Source organism: Alligator mississippiensis, chromosome 3 (genome assembly GCF_030867095.1).
Source record: "Alligator mississippiensis isolate rAllMis1 chromosome 3, rAllMis1, whole genome shotgun sequence".
Taxonomy (NCBI): Eukaryota; Metazoa; Chordata; order Crocodylia; family Alligatoridae; genus Alligator; species Alligator mississippiensis.
In genome coordinates this window covers 178,653,869-178,669,067 of record NC_081826.1, presented here as the reverse complement: position 1 = coordinate 178,669,067, position 15,199 = coordinate 178,653,869, and the positions used below count along the sequence as shown (strand labels likewise).

At 44.0% G+C, this 15,199-nt stretch overlaps 1 protein-coding gene across 2 annotated transcripts in view; it reads left to right on the top strand.

Moving 5' to 3' along the window:
• The window catches only part of LOC102561753 (ADAMTS-like protein 1), a 744,302-nt gene that overhangs the window by 717,369 nt on the left and 11,734 nt on the right, over positions 1-15,199 (top strand). Inside the window, exon 12 of one of the 2 annotated variants that reach the window (XM_019483696.2) lies at positions 12,559-12,609. In XM_019483696.2, the coding sequence (XP_019339241.2) occupies positions 12,559-12,609 (51 nt within the window). Of the gene's footprint in view, positions 1-12,532; positions 12,610-15,199 lie in introns of both variants that reach the window. The other variant, XM_059724687.1, reaches the window with a different exon arrangement.

Genomic DNA, 15,199 nt, shown 5'->3' with positions numbered 1-15,199 from the left:
TTCTAGGGGAAACAAAAAACTAGGAATACAGACTCAAACCAAAGGAAATTCACTTATAGTGTGAAGATTTTAAGTTCTGAAAGGTACAGGAAGAAAATATTGTCATGGGGTAAGGCATAGAAAAGGGAGCCAGGAGTCCTACATCATTTCTGTGCTCTACCATGGCTTTGCCTCATTTTCCTCAGCTGTAATTCTTACCTGCCACCAAGGGGCACAGACAGAAGCACAGCTCCCTGCTGTAACTCATGGTGCTTCTCAGGAAGTGCCATGAGTTACAGCAATCCCTTGGACCCAGCAGATGTTCACTGTTGGGTCCAGGGGGTTGGGGGATTGAATGGCAGTGTAGAGCAATTGTGAGTCTGCAGCCACTACCCCTAACCCACCCCTCTCCCCTCCCAGCCCCGATGCTGTTTTCAAAATGGGAAGGGGGAGAGGGAGTGGATGGAACTTATTCTGGGCACTGCCCAGCTAGTGCTGGACAGTGGAGCCAGGTCATTTGGAGCCCCTGCCCCACTCCACCTACCCCACCCTGCAGCACCAAGCAGACAACCCCCAGAATGAGCTCTCTCCACTCCCTTCCTCCACCCCCATTCTGAAAACAGTGCCAGGATCAGGACTGGGCTGCGTCAGCCTGGCTCTGCTCCTGGTGTGTGCTGACACAAGTCAATGAAGGTGCTCCATGTTGGAGTGCCTTCATCTGAACCCTCATTTAATGAGGTTCAGCTTGTCATAGGATTGGACTCTTTAAAGCATTCAGCAGTCATGTACTTCTGTAAAGGCATGGCTGTAAAGCACTTTCAGTGATGATCACATGACAGAATGTCACTTGTCAGTGCCCAAAGTTACTCTGGGACTTAATTAATGCTGGTAGGGTGTTCATATGTTACTGTATACCTTTAAAATGCCTTAGAAAAACTAATAATTACAAAATTTCAGAGGTGTATTTTAGCTGGGCACTGGGGTGCACCTGCCACTTTAAGGGGATAAGCAGCCTGAGCAGCAGCTTACATGTGGTGAGGATGCTTATTAGAGGCTCACCTTACTGAATCAGACTAGGGTTTGAGCCATATAAGCTCTGGGTCTGAGCCAGTCAGGCAGTCTCACCCTGGCAGCCAGGAAGTGAGGAGCTCCTAGCAGCAAAGCAGCAGGACTCCTAGACAGGGAAGAAGCAACTCTGTAGACCAGGGAACAAAGGAAGGTACCTGGGGCAGAGATGGGCTTGTTGAACAGGCAAATGGCCTGGGTTTTATGTTAAGTCCAGAGACAGTTCGGGTGCTTGCCAGAGAGTGCAGGTGCTTTTAATTAAGTCACACCAGTGTTAGCCTTGAGCCCCACTAAAGCAGGCTCAAGGCCTACTTAGAGTACTGGTAGCCAAGAGACTTGGATTAGGGGTTCTCCAAGCCCAGGGAGTGGCTGAGAGCCGGACCAAAGGGTCCACAATTCCAGGACGGGCTACAAACAGGACCAGAGGGTCCATGGTCCACAGTAGGGGTGAGAGTTGAGCTAGGGGGTCCACCAGCCCAGAGAGAGGGGCTGAGGATGGCACAGAGTCCAGGAACCCAGAGAGGGGCCGTGTATGGGAACAGGAGGCTCCAAAAGCCCAGACAAGGGACTGACCATGGGACTGGGGAATCTGGGAGCCCAGAGAAAGGGGCTGCATGTGAGACCAGAGAGTCCAAGAACCCAGAGAGGAACTGGGAGTATTTTGGAGCCCAGGAAGGGCTACGTGGAATAAATGTCAGGTGACATCAGTGAACGATAACACCCACAAAGTTTGGGGTATGATGTAGGGGTGGAGTGGAGCCACGCATTGAGTCATTAAAACCACAGGTACCATAGAGGGGGGGCAGACAGGCTGAGAGGGCCTGCATAGTTTAAGTGCCACTTGAAACTAGGAAGGTCTGAAAGGGACCTATTAGTGACTTGCACGGATTAAGGCTCACTCTAAGGCTCATGGGAAGCCTCCTTTACATAATACTCCAATAAGATCAAGGCATGGCAGGCGAGCAATTAAGGGAGGTCCACCTTAGAGTCTAAGCTAGGCAGAAGCCACATGGTCACTGGGAGCGTAATGGCCATCCCTGGTGCTCAGACCTGCCACATGTATAAAGAAAGCAAGTGGTGTTTACTGTAGGTAATTTAAATTTAAAAGCTCCAATGACAAGGAGATCTTAGTCTGAGAACAAGGACAAAATAAGTTTTAAGGGAACTGCAGTGTCCTGGCATTTATAGAGAATGGACTGCCCAAAATCTTTCACTTCCAGTTTGTTGTCCCTTGTTGACAGGAGTTGCCACCACTACAAACTGTCAGCAACAGAGAGGCCAAAGACTGAATGGGCATGAAAAATGAACCACCATCAATTCCCAGGAGTCTCACCGCTTAGAGTTGAGGGTCAGTGGAAGAGCAGCATGAGTGCTTTAACTGCTAGTAACTGTGCTGTACCTGCGCCAGGGCAAAAATCAACATCCAACATCTAAGGCTTTTTAGGAGTGCTAAATTCATAGCAAGCCTTTTTAAACTTTCCAAAATGTTCACAAGGTACAAGATTTTTACCTCAAATAGGACCCAAGGAGAAGTTTAAATATTACCAATGCTTTCCCAGGGGGTATGTGAAATGACCTATTTTCTAATAATTGGCAAATGGAATTTTCTTTGTAATAAGAAAGAAAGTCTGCTTAGACTTCACTTTAATTGGGTGTGCTTAGGACTTGCAGGTTATCTTTGAGGTACAGTAAACTGAGAATACTGTTCATTTGCAATTTAAAGGCATCTCTCCAAACAGTGATTAACAAGAGTTGGAAAGTTTTTCACTTCACACACCATTCCAGCTCACCCTGTAGAGCAAATGAATTCCTCCATTTTGCTTCAGAACTGTACCTAAATTCTACTTCCAGGCTCTCTCAGGTGAAATTCTCTATCACACTGATCTGCTTCTCTGGTAGATCTGTTGTTCTTACAACAGGACTTCCTTATTATATGAACCTAAGCTCCTTTCAGGTACTTACGATGCACTCATCATTAAAGGGAGATGTAAATCTTATGTAAAGTTTTCTGCACTAAGGTGAGTTTTACTCATATACCTGCCCTACACTTAAAACTTTTCCAACAAGCCCCCAACAGTTGGATTTGCTTTAACTGCTTCATCAATTAAACCAATGTAACTCATACTGGTAAAAATGTGAAAATCTGCTTGGAGCTTGATCTGTATGATACCCCACAAGAGCAGATGTTAAAACCAATGGGAATATTTTGATAGATTCCCTAGTTCAAATAAAGCTTTCAGCACCTCCAGACATATAGATCATTCCTAAACATGGATTACTTTTATAGAACACTCAACAAAATTGTATGTCCCTTTTTCTTAATCTCTGATTGTTGTTACTTTAGTGAATTTGTGTGTGTGTGTGTGTGTGTGTGTGTGTGTGTGTGTGTGTGTGTGTGTGTGTGTGTGTGTGTGTGTGTGTGTTGGCAGTGTCTGATAAATACCGAGCAGCAAGATGAAACTTCAAAGTTAAGTAAAACTAGTGTCCCATTCTTTTTAGTTGCTGTTGTTAGAATGGCTAGAGTAACATCAGCAGTGTATAATAAATCAGGACATGCAAAAGGATTTAGGTATGGGAGGATCATTCAGATCAACCCAGAGTATGTAGAAACCACTTAGAACACAAGATCGGATGGACTATGTAGTCCCCTCCACTTAGTGATGTGAAGAGATTTCTTTGGTAACAATAGAAGATATTTCCAAAATAACCTCATGCAATTTAAACACTCACATTTAAAAAAGGGAATGAGGATATTTTCTTAACTAATCACAAAGGTCTCTTCAGTTCATTACAAATTGGCAGCTGATGCAGGAAATTACCAACTTCCTTCCTTTTAGTTTGTCATCTCCTCTTTTAAATGTATTTAATTTGATAGCAATTATGAGACAGCTACCACAATAAATCTGCATTCTTTGTCAGAAGATATGTGAAAATAGAGTTCTGGCACATTTCTAAAGGAAACTCTCCACACCCCCTTTCTCGGGTATAAAGGAGCAGCAGTAAATCTCTGAAGATGAAAAGGGCCTGAGAGATGATGGCTCATTTATTCCTATTGCCCTCCAGTGGGATGTATGATAAAGTTCAACTGTGTTTTGATTACTTTCATACAGAATGTCACCAATATCCCATACAGTTTCTGTAACTTAACTGAAGGCTTTAACAAGAGAGAGGCAAAAAAATAGAGAAAAGGGGTTTTGAGTTAAACTTAGATGTTGATAGCATGTCCATCAGGTGGTAGGATAAAGTCTTTCCTGAAAAGCAGAAGATGTAAAGTTATGTGACTTGTGAAGAAACTTTTTTTTTTTCTAAATCATGCAGGATAAAACTGAAGGCAGTAATGAAAGTATATGGGTTAAAAAAAAGAGCCTAGTGATAATTAAATGTAGGGTGTGGGCCTGTAATTGATAGTTGTGATACAGGGTTGGGTCAACTGGCAGGGTGAAAATTGTGGATGTGGATTTCAGTAGAGATGGAACCAAAATAGTGATACATTTTAATTGAGCAGTGCTGTGGAGTCAGTGACAGATATGCCTGTGGGGAGTAAAATAAGTTTAGGTTAAAAGATGTTGCCCAGGTAGTAGCAACCGCCTCATTCAAGTTGAAGAGAAATATCAAGGATAAGACTTATATGGGTTCTGAAGAAACACTTTTTTTTAAAACATGAAGGATAAAACTGAAAACATTCAGCAAAGCTTAAGGAATTTGGACTGAAGCCATGGAAGAACTTTGTCAGGACAAACAAGAGGGTGGGTCAGGAGGTGTCAGTCAGGGTGTTACAAGGTATCTTGAGCTGAGTACCGTTACTGTAAAAGGGGTAATTAATGTTAAAATAGATACGCTAGATAAAGTCACCCATCAAGGTGTAACATAGGGGTAGGCAACCCTCAGTATGGATTCAAGAGCCTGGCATGCAAAGACATTTTGCTTGTCATGAGCACCTTGGGGTGGATGGTAGAGAAGGGGCTGGGGCTTTGCTGCCACAACAAGGATCGGGCTTCTTACAGCTCCCCCACCACCCATCCCTGGCATACCAACATCATACAAGTCACAGTTGTAAGTGTATTTGGCACTCTGCCCAAAAACGTTGCTGTCCCCTGATGCAACTGATAGTAGGTTCCATTACAAAGAGTAGCTTCCATACTATGATTAATGGCAAACTCCAGTTTCCATCTTCAATAAACCTGTGGGAAAGCTGAATTCCGGCTATTTTTATAAACATTTGCTGTGAATGGAACTCCAGCAAATAGAAAGTGAGTTGGCTACAGAGGTCTTAGGGTTCCTAGGCTTTGCATTGGTTATTTTGTTGTCACCATTCAAAAAAACAAAGCATTGGCAAATCTTAATCCCTGTACTGACCAGATCTCAACATCAGCACAGAAAATGAGATGCATTGGGTTATGATGGATATTTGCATCTTCTGTTTTAACTGGTGGCACAAGAGATTTGAAGGTGCTTTATCTTATGTATCCCAGGCAAAAAAAAAAAAAAAGTAGCTTCAATGCTCTTTTGTTCCTTTCCAATTTAAATTGATAACATCCATTCCAAGCCCCCAGTGCAAATTATACAATATGACTTGGGGAGCTTTTTCTTAAAGATGCACCATTAGTTGTGTTCGGTTATCTTGACTGCATAGAATATGAAAGGTCTATTCCAGATTTTGGAACTGGTCTTTAGCAGTTTATGGTGCTGACATATAAATGTTAGCCATATATTTCTGCAAAGGAAAATTTGAAAGAAAGACACATCAGAGAGGTGAATTTAATTTATGATGATGAAGAAACATTATAGTTCTAGATAGAACAATCATGAATGTTAAAACCATGGGTCTGCTTGAGGCCCATGGGCAGCACCAGGAGCTAGATGCTGAATGTTTTCAGTTTTATCCTTCATGTTTTAAAATGGGCCGAGATGAACAATCATGAATGTATTATATAAAGTATGAGACATTCTCCAAGGGTAAGCCAGAGCTATGAAAAAGCTGGCTTTCTCAAAGGGAACATCTGCATTTATTATTATTAAACTATTTAAGTAGGCACTGACAATCAGATTAATTTCTTAAGCTCCCTGGAGAGGGGACTTTGGTTTTACCTGTCTATAAAGCACCATGCCTGTATAAGGCATTGCAGACATAATAAATACAATGTTACTTGTACTTCAACAATGACAGGGAGCCATAAGGCACTTATTGTTTGGATATGTATTTAGAGAGTAAGGGCAATGATCCAGACTCTAGAACTGAGGGTGCTTCTTTTTTTGGTAACATAGACTAGCTACTCAACATCTGCTAGTTGTCATTAAAAATAAAATTGTCAACTCTTACCAGACAGTTAATTCAGATATTGCCCAGTCCAAGTTGAACATTGTGATTCAAACAGTATCTGTGGAGTATATTAACTTTATAAGCATGACTACTGCATCTATTTTGCCAGACAAAATAGTGGCTATAATCTTACAAGATCATAATATTATGTTGTTACATTTTGGATCACTTTTGTGAGGTTAGGATGCAACATCATATACTGCCACCCAAAATCGGGATGCCTACCATTAAATGTTAAACTTCCTAATGAGGTATGTGATAGACATTAAAATCATGACTGTCAGGTAGATTTTGGCCTGTATAGCAGCCCTAGCTTTATACAGCAACACTGCACAGCTGTTTCAATTACTGCTCTTTAGTGGGAAATAATACTGTTCCCAAGTTGAACCATCATAGGTTCTTTCTTCCTTTCGTATCTGTTAATTGCTGGAAGCAGGCTTGATTCTCTGTAGACCATCATTTAGGAGACAAAGTCCCTATGCTGAAAAAGCTGACAGTCTACACTGCGGGTATCCTAAGGGTAGGAAGCACAGCAGTTCTGAATGTATGCAACTGTTAGTGCTACTGAGCCTGCAGCAAGGAATAAAAAAAAAAAAGGAAGCTATGAGTTCTGTGGCTTGCTGCTGTCTCTGAGTGGCACAGGTAGCTGAGGATGGGGGAGCAGGGTGGCTGGAGAGACCTGCAGAGATGGGAAGAAGAGATGTGAGGATGAAGAATCTGATGTAGAAGTACTCCCTAGCTGTGAGATCAAAGCCACAGTGGCCAGCAGTGACTTTTAAATCAGCTTCTTGACTTCTTTTGGAGCAGCTACCTGACCCAAGTGTCTGTTTTCTTCTCCCACTGCAGTTCACAGATAATGGCAGATGCACCAAGAGGCCCTGGCCCCTTATCTGGATCCTTCTCAGGCTTAATTTACTCTGAGGCAGGGGTGTCAAAGATATGGTTTGTGAAGCCATAGCATCTGGCCCCTGGTGCTGCCCATGAGCCTCAAGTGGACACACAGGCAGTATGTAGGGTTCCCAACACACCCCATGAGATGCCCACACCAGCGCATGTCCACTCCATGCTGGATCCAGAATCTGTCCTGGAGTGGACAGAGCAGGTGCCCCATGCAGCACAGCTCTGGAGTAACCAGAGTTGGCATCACATGTGGCGCCCAGAGTGACCAGCCACTCGGATACCTGCTGGATCTGGCATTGAGCAGACGTGCTAAAGTGGGCACTACATGCAGTATACTCCTGGAGAGGCCGGTCAGGACATGCACTGTATGTGGTGGCCACTTTGGGTAAGTAGGGCCAAACTGAGAGTAAGCCTCAAGAGCAGTGCAGGGGCCAGCCCATGAGTAGTTGATCATGAAGATGAGAAAGACCTAGGGTGGGGTGGGATGTGGTGCAGAGGCCCAAGACGGGGTATAGTAGTAACCCCATGTGTGGGGAAGAGGCCAAGGCATGGACGTGGATGCCTGAGGCCATAGTTTGGGCCAGAGGCCAAGTAGGGGGATCAGCCAGAGAGTTAGGGTGAGTCCTGATCCTGGTAAGTCCTCTGCTGCAAAGAGGCTGAGAGTGGGATGAAAGGAAGACCTTAAGGGCAAGCACAATGACCGGCTGCTCCAGAGAGGGAGTGAGAGTCCCTGTGAGACCCTGGAGCACCAGTCATGGTGTAGGTTATGATTACATCCTGTGGGTGCCATCTGCAAGGGATGGGCTGCAGTGTAGAGGAGGTTCAGAGCTGCAGATAGCAACCCCTGGCATTGGGGCTGGGTATAGGCAGCTTCCCACATTATACCACCAGTTTATGGGAACAGCAAAGTCATGACAGGCTAGATTGGGTGGACTGCCCCATAGAAACAGGTGGGCGGGTCAGCATGAGACCCAGCCCCAAGCGTGTCCTCCGTCACAATCACTGACAAAACAAGGCTATTGTAGTAAAATATTGTCCAAAGCATTGAGGAAACATGTTCTGCTTTGAAAAAAAAAATCACATTTTGGGGGTTAGCGCAATACATTTTTCAGCCTCGCAATGGCACCTCTCCAGCAGGGTATTATTGTCTTATGACATGATATCATAGTCCACTGGCAGTATTCTCCAAATACATACAGACTGAATAAACAATACAACACAACTTTTACATTTTACATCAAAACACAAACTCTAACCCCCGAATGCTTGACAGTGTCAAAAACACTGCACATCCCTAACAATAAATATTATTTAGCTATTCTGTAGCACTTTACAAACATTAATTAATCCCTACAGCAGTCTGAGGAGGTAGGGATAATTATTTCCATTGGAAGGGCCTCAGTTGTTGTACGTTCCAGTGTATGTGGCAGCACACAGCCTCGTGATTCTGGCCTTGTTTAGCTATTCAAAGTACATTTTATTAGAAAGAAAACATTTCTATAAGTTTTAACTAGTAACTGCAGAAGGCAAGAGGTGGAGTTAATTTGGCTCCCCAGTACTGCAGACTCATTTGCAGCATATCTGCTTCAGTTTCTGGACTTTGTGTATGAATCCTTTCCTATCTAGCTCATCAGTTTGCTGAGAAGCATAGTGGACTATAGCAGTGGTGGAGGAGTGAGGGCAACAGGGCATATTTTCCAAGAACTTGACAAAATGTCTTTCATTGTGCCTCACACTCATCAGATCCTGCAGGGCAGGGGGGCAATCCGTGCTTCCCCACAATGCCCTGCACTGCATGGGGGAGCTCTGCCATGAGCCCCAGAGGCCCTGATGGCTGCTGCAGCAGTCAGTGAGTATGGGGCTTTTTTTTTTTGAAGTGCCAGGATGCTGGAGCCAGCTGGGGCAGCCATTGATGGGGCTGGGAGAGTGGGTGGAGGTCAGAGGGCATTCAGGACGGCTGGGGGAAGAGGCAGGGGATGGGGCCTGGCCGGCATCCCCTCATGGTCTCCTTCTCCCTCCTCCAGCTCCCCACCACCTCCTACTTACCAGCATGGAGTCCGGGTCCAGCTCATTGTGGCGGTGAGCAGGGACTGCCCAAATCTCTCTGAATCTTGATTCAGAGATTCAGCCACCAAATCAGTCTGAATCTCCTCCAAATCAAATCAGCAACTGAAGCTTCGCACAGCCCTAATGTTAGCCTTAACATGACAAGACCCCTTTTAATGCTTGGAACACTTCCCTTCAGTAAAATCCATGAAAGAAGGAAAATACTTTTTCTTAGTTCTTCATTCCTGCTTCTTACCCTAACAGATGCACCCTCATCCCTTCTCTGCTTCCTACACCTACTCACAGCTGTTTTATCTTCTCTAAAACAATTCCAACCTCACCTTCCACAGCCATTTACTTCACTTCATGACATTTGTTTTTCACTATGGCCTTCTTCAGCTCCATGATGGTTCCTCCCAAGGGACCTCCTATCACCTGCATAATCTATGCCTTTTCAGTTCTGAACAACACATTATGCCTGTGGGTGGGCGGGCTTACTCGCTGCTCTTCATCCCGTTGGAATTGTGGGGACCTCTACCTCATCTTCTCTCCCTCTTTCCTGCCGCATCTTTGATGTCAAGTTATTCTACAGGAGTATAGATGGTATCTCAGGTTATCGTACAGGTAAGGTCAGTCTTCTACAGGGCTCCACCACCCCTACACCCTGCACCTTTCCCCTTGGGTGATGAGTCATCTTATCCTGTTAGCACCAAGCGCGCATCGCTAGTCCTTGGTGTTCCTTTCCAACCCAGCTTGGCTGATGGCCATGGCCATATCCTCCAAATGAGTCGTTCCTCCTTGAGTGTTTTGTCCAGGTTGTGGTAACCTTCCTTCTCTCTGGGATCTGTGGATTCTGGGAAGATGGAATTTCTGCCTGCCAGTCCCAGAGGTCATGTTCTGATGCCTCACTGGGTCTCAGCTGTTGACTCTAGCTTAATTAATCAGAACTCAAGTGTGCAGGGGGGCTGGCTTCTTCCTGCTATATTTCCCTAGCCTGAGATTACTGAATGACACAACAAAAAGAAAACTTAGCCTGTGCTGAACTCCAACTTTATTGTCCATAATGGCTCTGAGCTCGTGGGCTCTTTTATTCAATTTCTCTGGACAAATCCCTCCTTTACCCAGGTTGCTAGGGCCCTCTGAGGCTCTCTGCTCCTAATATCCCCTCTTGCCCTCTTTCCTGAGGGTTTACCCTTCATTCCCTGGAGTATTCTCTTCCTGGTGTCCCCGTCTCCTCAGCTGCTGGGGCCACCCATAAGCACCCCACCATCCAGTTTCACTTATCTGAATAGTTGATTTGGTTGGCTCCTCCCTTGGGGTTGCAGTCTCTCTGACATCCCTCAAGGTTTCAGCTGGCTGGGTCCTGGCTGTAGCAGAGTCCCCCCAGTCTTGCTGCAGTGTCCCCTCCTCCTTCCATGCTGTCTCGGCATTCTTCCTTTAAACTTCCTGGGCTTTTCCTTCAGCCAATCAGCATAGACCCTTGGGGCACATGGTCCCTGGGTTAGGTGTGCAGTCCCCGCTCCCTTCCCCAGAGCTCCTTTCAGTGCACTGGGGAAGCACCATTCATTCAGGACTCTGACCGGTGAGTCAGCCTCTCCTGATGTTTCCCTAGCAGTCTGGTTTCTCTGGCCCTTACGGAGCAGGTTCCCTCTCCCAGAGTTCCCTCAGAGCACCAGGGCAGCGCCGCTCACACAGTCTCTGCCAAGCAAGTCCCACACTTCCCAGCGGCTTCCCTCAGTGTGCCGGGCAGTGTGGTGTTCCCAGACTTGGCCGGGTAAGTTTCTTTTTCATGGTTTGCAGCTGGTGGGTCAGGATGGCACCGCTCATCTGAGCCCCGCCAGGAGTGATTTTCCCTGTGCTGGCCCCTCCTGTGGGGGTCTGGCAGGGCCCCTCTTCCAAGCCCCTGCTACATTGCCCCTTGAAGATTCCTCACCTGACAAACTGATAACCAACAGCTGGGCTGTGGGACACATTGAATACAACAGTCAAAGATCAGCAGGAGTTTCCAGTAGCAGGGGATTCAGACAGGTAGAGCATTACTCCATACTAGAAGCCATCAAAGCCCACCATCCTACCAAAACTTTAAATCCCAAGCTAGCATCCACACCTCAGCCCACAATGTGATAGATCCCTGCAAGTGGCCATTTCCCAGATGTTATTCACCTTGTAAATAACCAATATTATACTAGCTAATATATTATATGGTACACTCAGTGGTACCTATTTCATTTACATAAATATTATATTTTTACATGTGTTAATGATATCACAGCAGACAAAAATAATAGAAAATCTTCAAACCACAGCAACCATCTTGCATAAAAACAAAACACATACAGTTCAGTTTCTCCCTCAACTCAGTTTGTCTAAAGAGGCCTGAATAAATGAATAGGCTTGTGAAGAAGAATGTGGCATGGAGAGTCATGAATACAAGAGCTGAGGTCCCTGCACAGAGAATTCCCTCAGTTTCTTATCAGAAGTTCCTGTGTATGCAGTGGATTGTTTCATCCGAAGGGCAGAAACAACCATACAAAGGTTAAATAAGAGCCTGACCCAAGTCGAAGAAAGTTAAATTGATTTTTTTCATTGAGCTCAGTGGCCTTTGAATTAAGCTTTAAGTGTGGAAGTGTTAGGAATAGTAAAAAAATGGATCCCTCCTGACATGTAATTACTGTGTAAGTGAAGAAAGTATGTTGGTCATTTGCAATAATGGACCAATATTTTTGGTCACAAGGGTGACACCTGAATAAGAGATCATTAACCACTCAGGCTAGGTACAGACATTCAAAAAGCCCAAGGCAAAATTGATCTAAGTTACACAGTTTTCCATATGCAGCGTAGTTTATATCTGTAGTAAACAGAACATACATTCATCCTTTGGTAGGAGGGGGCAAATCTTAGACTGTGTTCCTCCATTTTTAAACCAGTCTATGTATGCCGAACTTCTGTTCTGTTACCAGTAAAGACTTGTTTCCGATCACTTAGACTGGTAGAAGTGTAATGTCTGTACCTGGCCCCAGCGTAAACGAAGTGGTTATTTCATATAACCACCTGCATACTGCTAGGAATACTACAAAAAAGCTTATGTTTGGTTTTCAAAATGTTAGCAACGTAGGTAGTTTTTTTGTCAGTTTTATTTAATGCTGTGTAAAAAAAAAATAAAAAAATTTTGTATAATGTAATCATTTAGTGTTTATTTTATTGTGTGTACCTTCTACTCAGAGGGTTGGCATTATTGTTCCTAACAGTGATGGATACAAGCAGATCATGCCCTATGACCTCTACCATCCCCTTCCTCGGTACGTAAAGCAATCAACCAGACAGTAGGATTAACAAATAAATTTATTCCTTTGTTCTGCATTGCTGCTTTTCTGTAGAACTAAGGTGGTAGATGCTGCTTTTCCTTTGTTCTGAACTCTACTGCCAAATAATCATGAGTTGCTCGCGTGCTAATCTGATTGTTATAAAGCCTATTAATGCTGAGCTAAAATTACATCAAAGTTGAAGCAGTAATGCAGTGTGATTAAGTTTACTGGATCTCTCTCTTGCATGCTCTTGCTCATGCGTGCTCTCTCTCTCTCTTCCTCTTTTTCTCTGTGTGTCTATCTATATATACATACTTGTCTTCCTCCTTTTGTTTAACTTTCCCTGACTGGGACTGTCAGCACTGGCTTTGTAACTAACTGTTAAACTGCCTCCTCAGTAGTGGCAAGTATATTCCACAATGTATTATAAGGCTACAAATGTAAAATCCCAGAAGCTTTCATTGCATGTTATGTATTAGTGTCTCTCTTAAACAAGTCACAGGATTTTTAAAAGAGTAGGGAGGTGGTGTTTTTTGTTGTTGTTGTTTTGTGCTGGGTTTTTTTTTTGGGGGGGGGGTCTTTTTTTTAATAAACAAATAGTATGGAAAGGCCCAGTCCTGCAAACACATACATGTGACATGAGTAACTTTACTTAGCCATGCAATTCCCTTTGCTTTCATGGTAAACTTACTCTCAGGAACATTTGCAGAACCAGAGACTAAATAAGAAATTTGCAATGTACCCTGTTTATGGTATTACAATTAAAAATGCCATTAAAGTATAAACAGCTGCTTTAAAAATCATAGAATTAGACAAGTTGCTCCATACAGGGCACATGAACCCATTATTGTAGCGAGGAAGGCTTGGGTGTGGACTCATAGCTTGTCAGCTGTCCCTCGGTGACTATACACAGGCATGTTTCTATCCCACAGCAAATGTGCTATAACTTTTCTCTCCATGAAAATAAGCCTTGTGTTCACTACTAAGGTAAAAATATATGGACAGACAGTTACTGTAGAGAAGCTAACATGCCGTGAGTTCACTCCCTAGCTTCTCTCTTGATAACTTGTGTTATAGCCTTTGTGTCAATAGAAGCTTGGAACCCAAAAAGTAGCAACAGAGGATCAGCACCACTAACAGTGCTGTCACAGATTAAACAGGCCCATCAATAACTAGAATGTGCCCTTCCAGTTCAGTGTTGACATTCTACTGTTTCATTCTCTGCTAATGTCTTGTACTGTTGGGCTGCCCATTTATGAAAGGCTCCTATTAGCCAATGTGTTTATCTCACCTTGCTGAGAAAGTGACCTCTCCCAAACCTCAGTGAGGCCTTGCACAAGTACCACAGATCTCTGCTGTACTCTGTGCACAACAACAGTGCATTCAGATTTGAATTATGGTATTGGGCTGCATAATGGCTATCCCAAATGGAGAATGAGAGAGCTGGGAGCAGAGCAACTTGGTCTTGCCTGCAGTTGTAGCTGTCTCTTGGGTTGTCGCCTCTTACTATGATATACGTAATTTGTGTTTACATGCCAAATTCCTGCCTTACCTTGCAGTAGTAAAAACCACATATTTTGCATGGATTAAATACCCTTTTTGGCAGTATATATCTGTCATTTATGTCATTAGGCTTATTTATCACATTAGACATAAAATAGATCTCCACTTCCTGTTTTTGGAAAATTCTTTTCTTTGTCCTTTGAAACAGAATTCCCAAACATACCCTCTCAAAAACTCAAAAATTAGCAAAATAAATGGGTGAAAAGGAGAGCCTGTTAATAAAAGACAGGTATCTTGGCTTAGAAAGGATTTCATTTTAACTGTGAACAAAGTTCATGAGCATCAACAGAGAAAGGAAAGGAGGGAGAAAGGAAGGGAGGGAAAGAATTTATAGATCGCAAGATGAATCAGCAGCACTCAACAGTGGAAGGACTGTCTTTGAGCAAAAAGTACCCTGCATTGGCAACTTGACAGAGGCTTTTTAACAGTTGAAGAACATCCAAAATAAAGGATCAAAATGCCCTGATGTATTTGGCTTTCAGCAGCACAGAAAGTAAGAAAAATATCATTCCATGGGAACGATCAAAGGCACAAGACTGGTTCTCAAGCTTTTCTGGGTTTTGCTTTCACCCTGTAACAATCCCTTTAGATCCACTCCCCCAATCCCAGCATTCATCTGTAGACACTCTTATCAGGAACCCAACTGTTGAATGGTACCATCAACCACTTAAAAGTCCCAAGGTTGCAGGGAAGTCTGCATGGATCTCATCCACTTGCATAAGAAAGTGTGGATTAGAGACCTCCTCAGCATTATCTCTCCTCCCTATTCAGTCCTTACCGGTCCAGACCCCATGCAATGAGTTGAGTCTGACTGGATCAGTGGAAGGACTGGCCTGGTTTGAGGAAGGGCTAGGATTAGGGAGATACAAATTGTCTTCCTGCCTTCTGACCTGCTGAGCTTAAGCAGAAAAAGTAATACACCTTCAAGCCATAGCGGAATGGGTAGCAAGTCCCTAATGGATCTGGAAGTTTGGGAGTGAGTTGGAAAGAATTTTGGGATTGGCTGCCTGTAGACATTTCC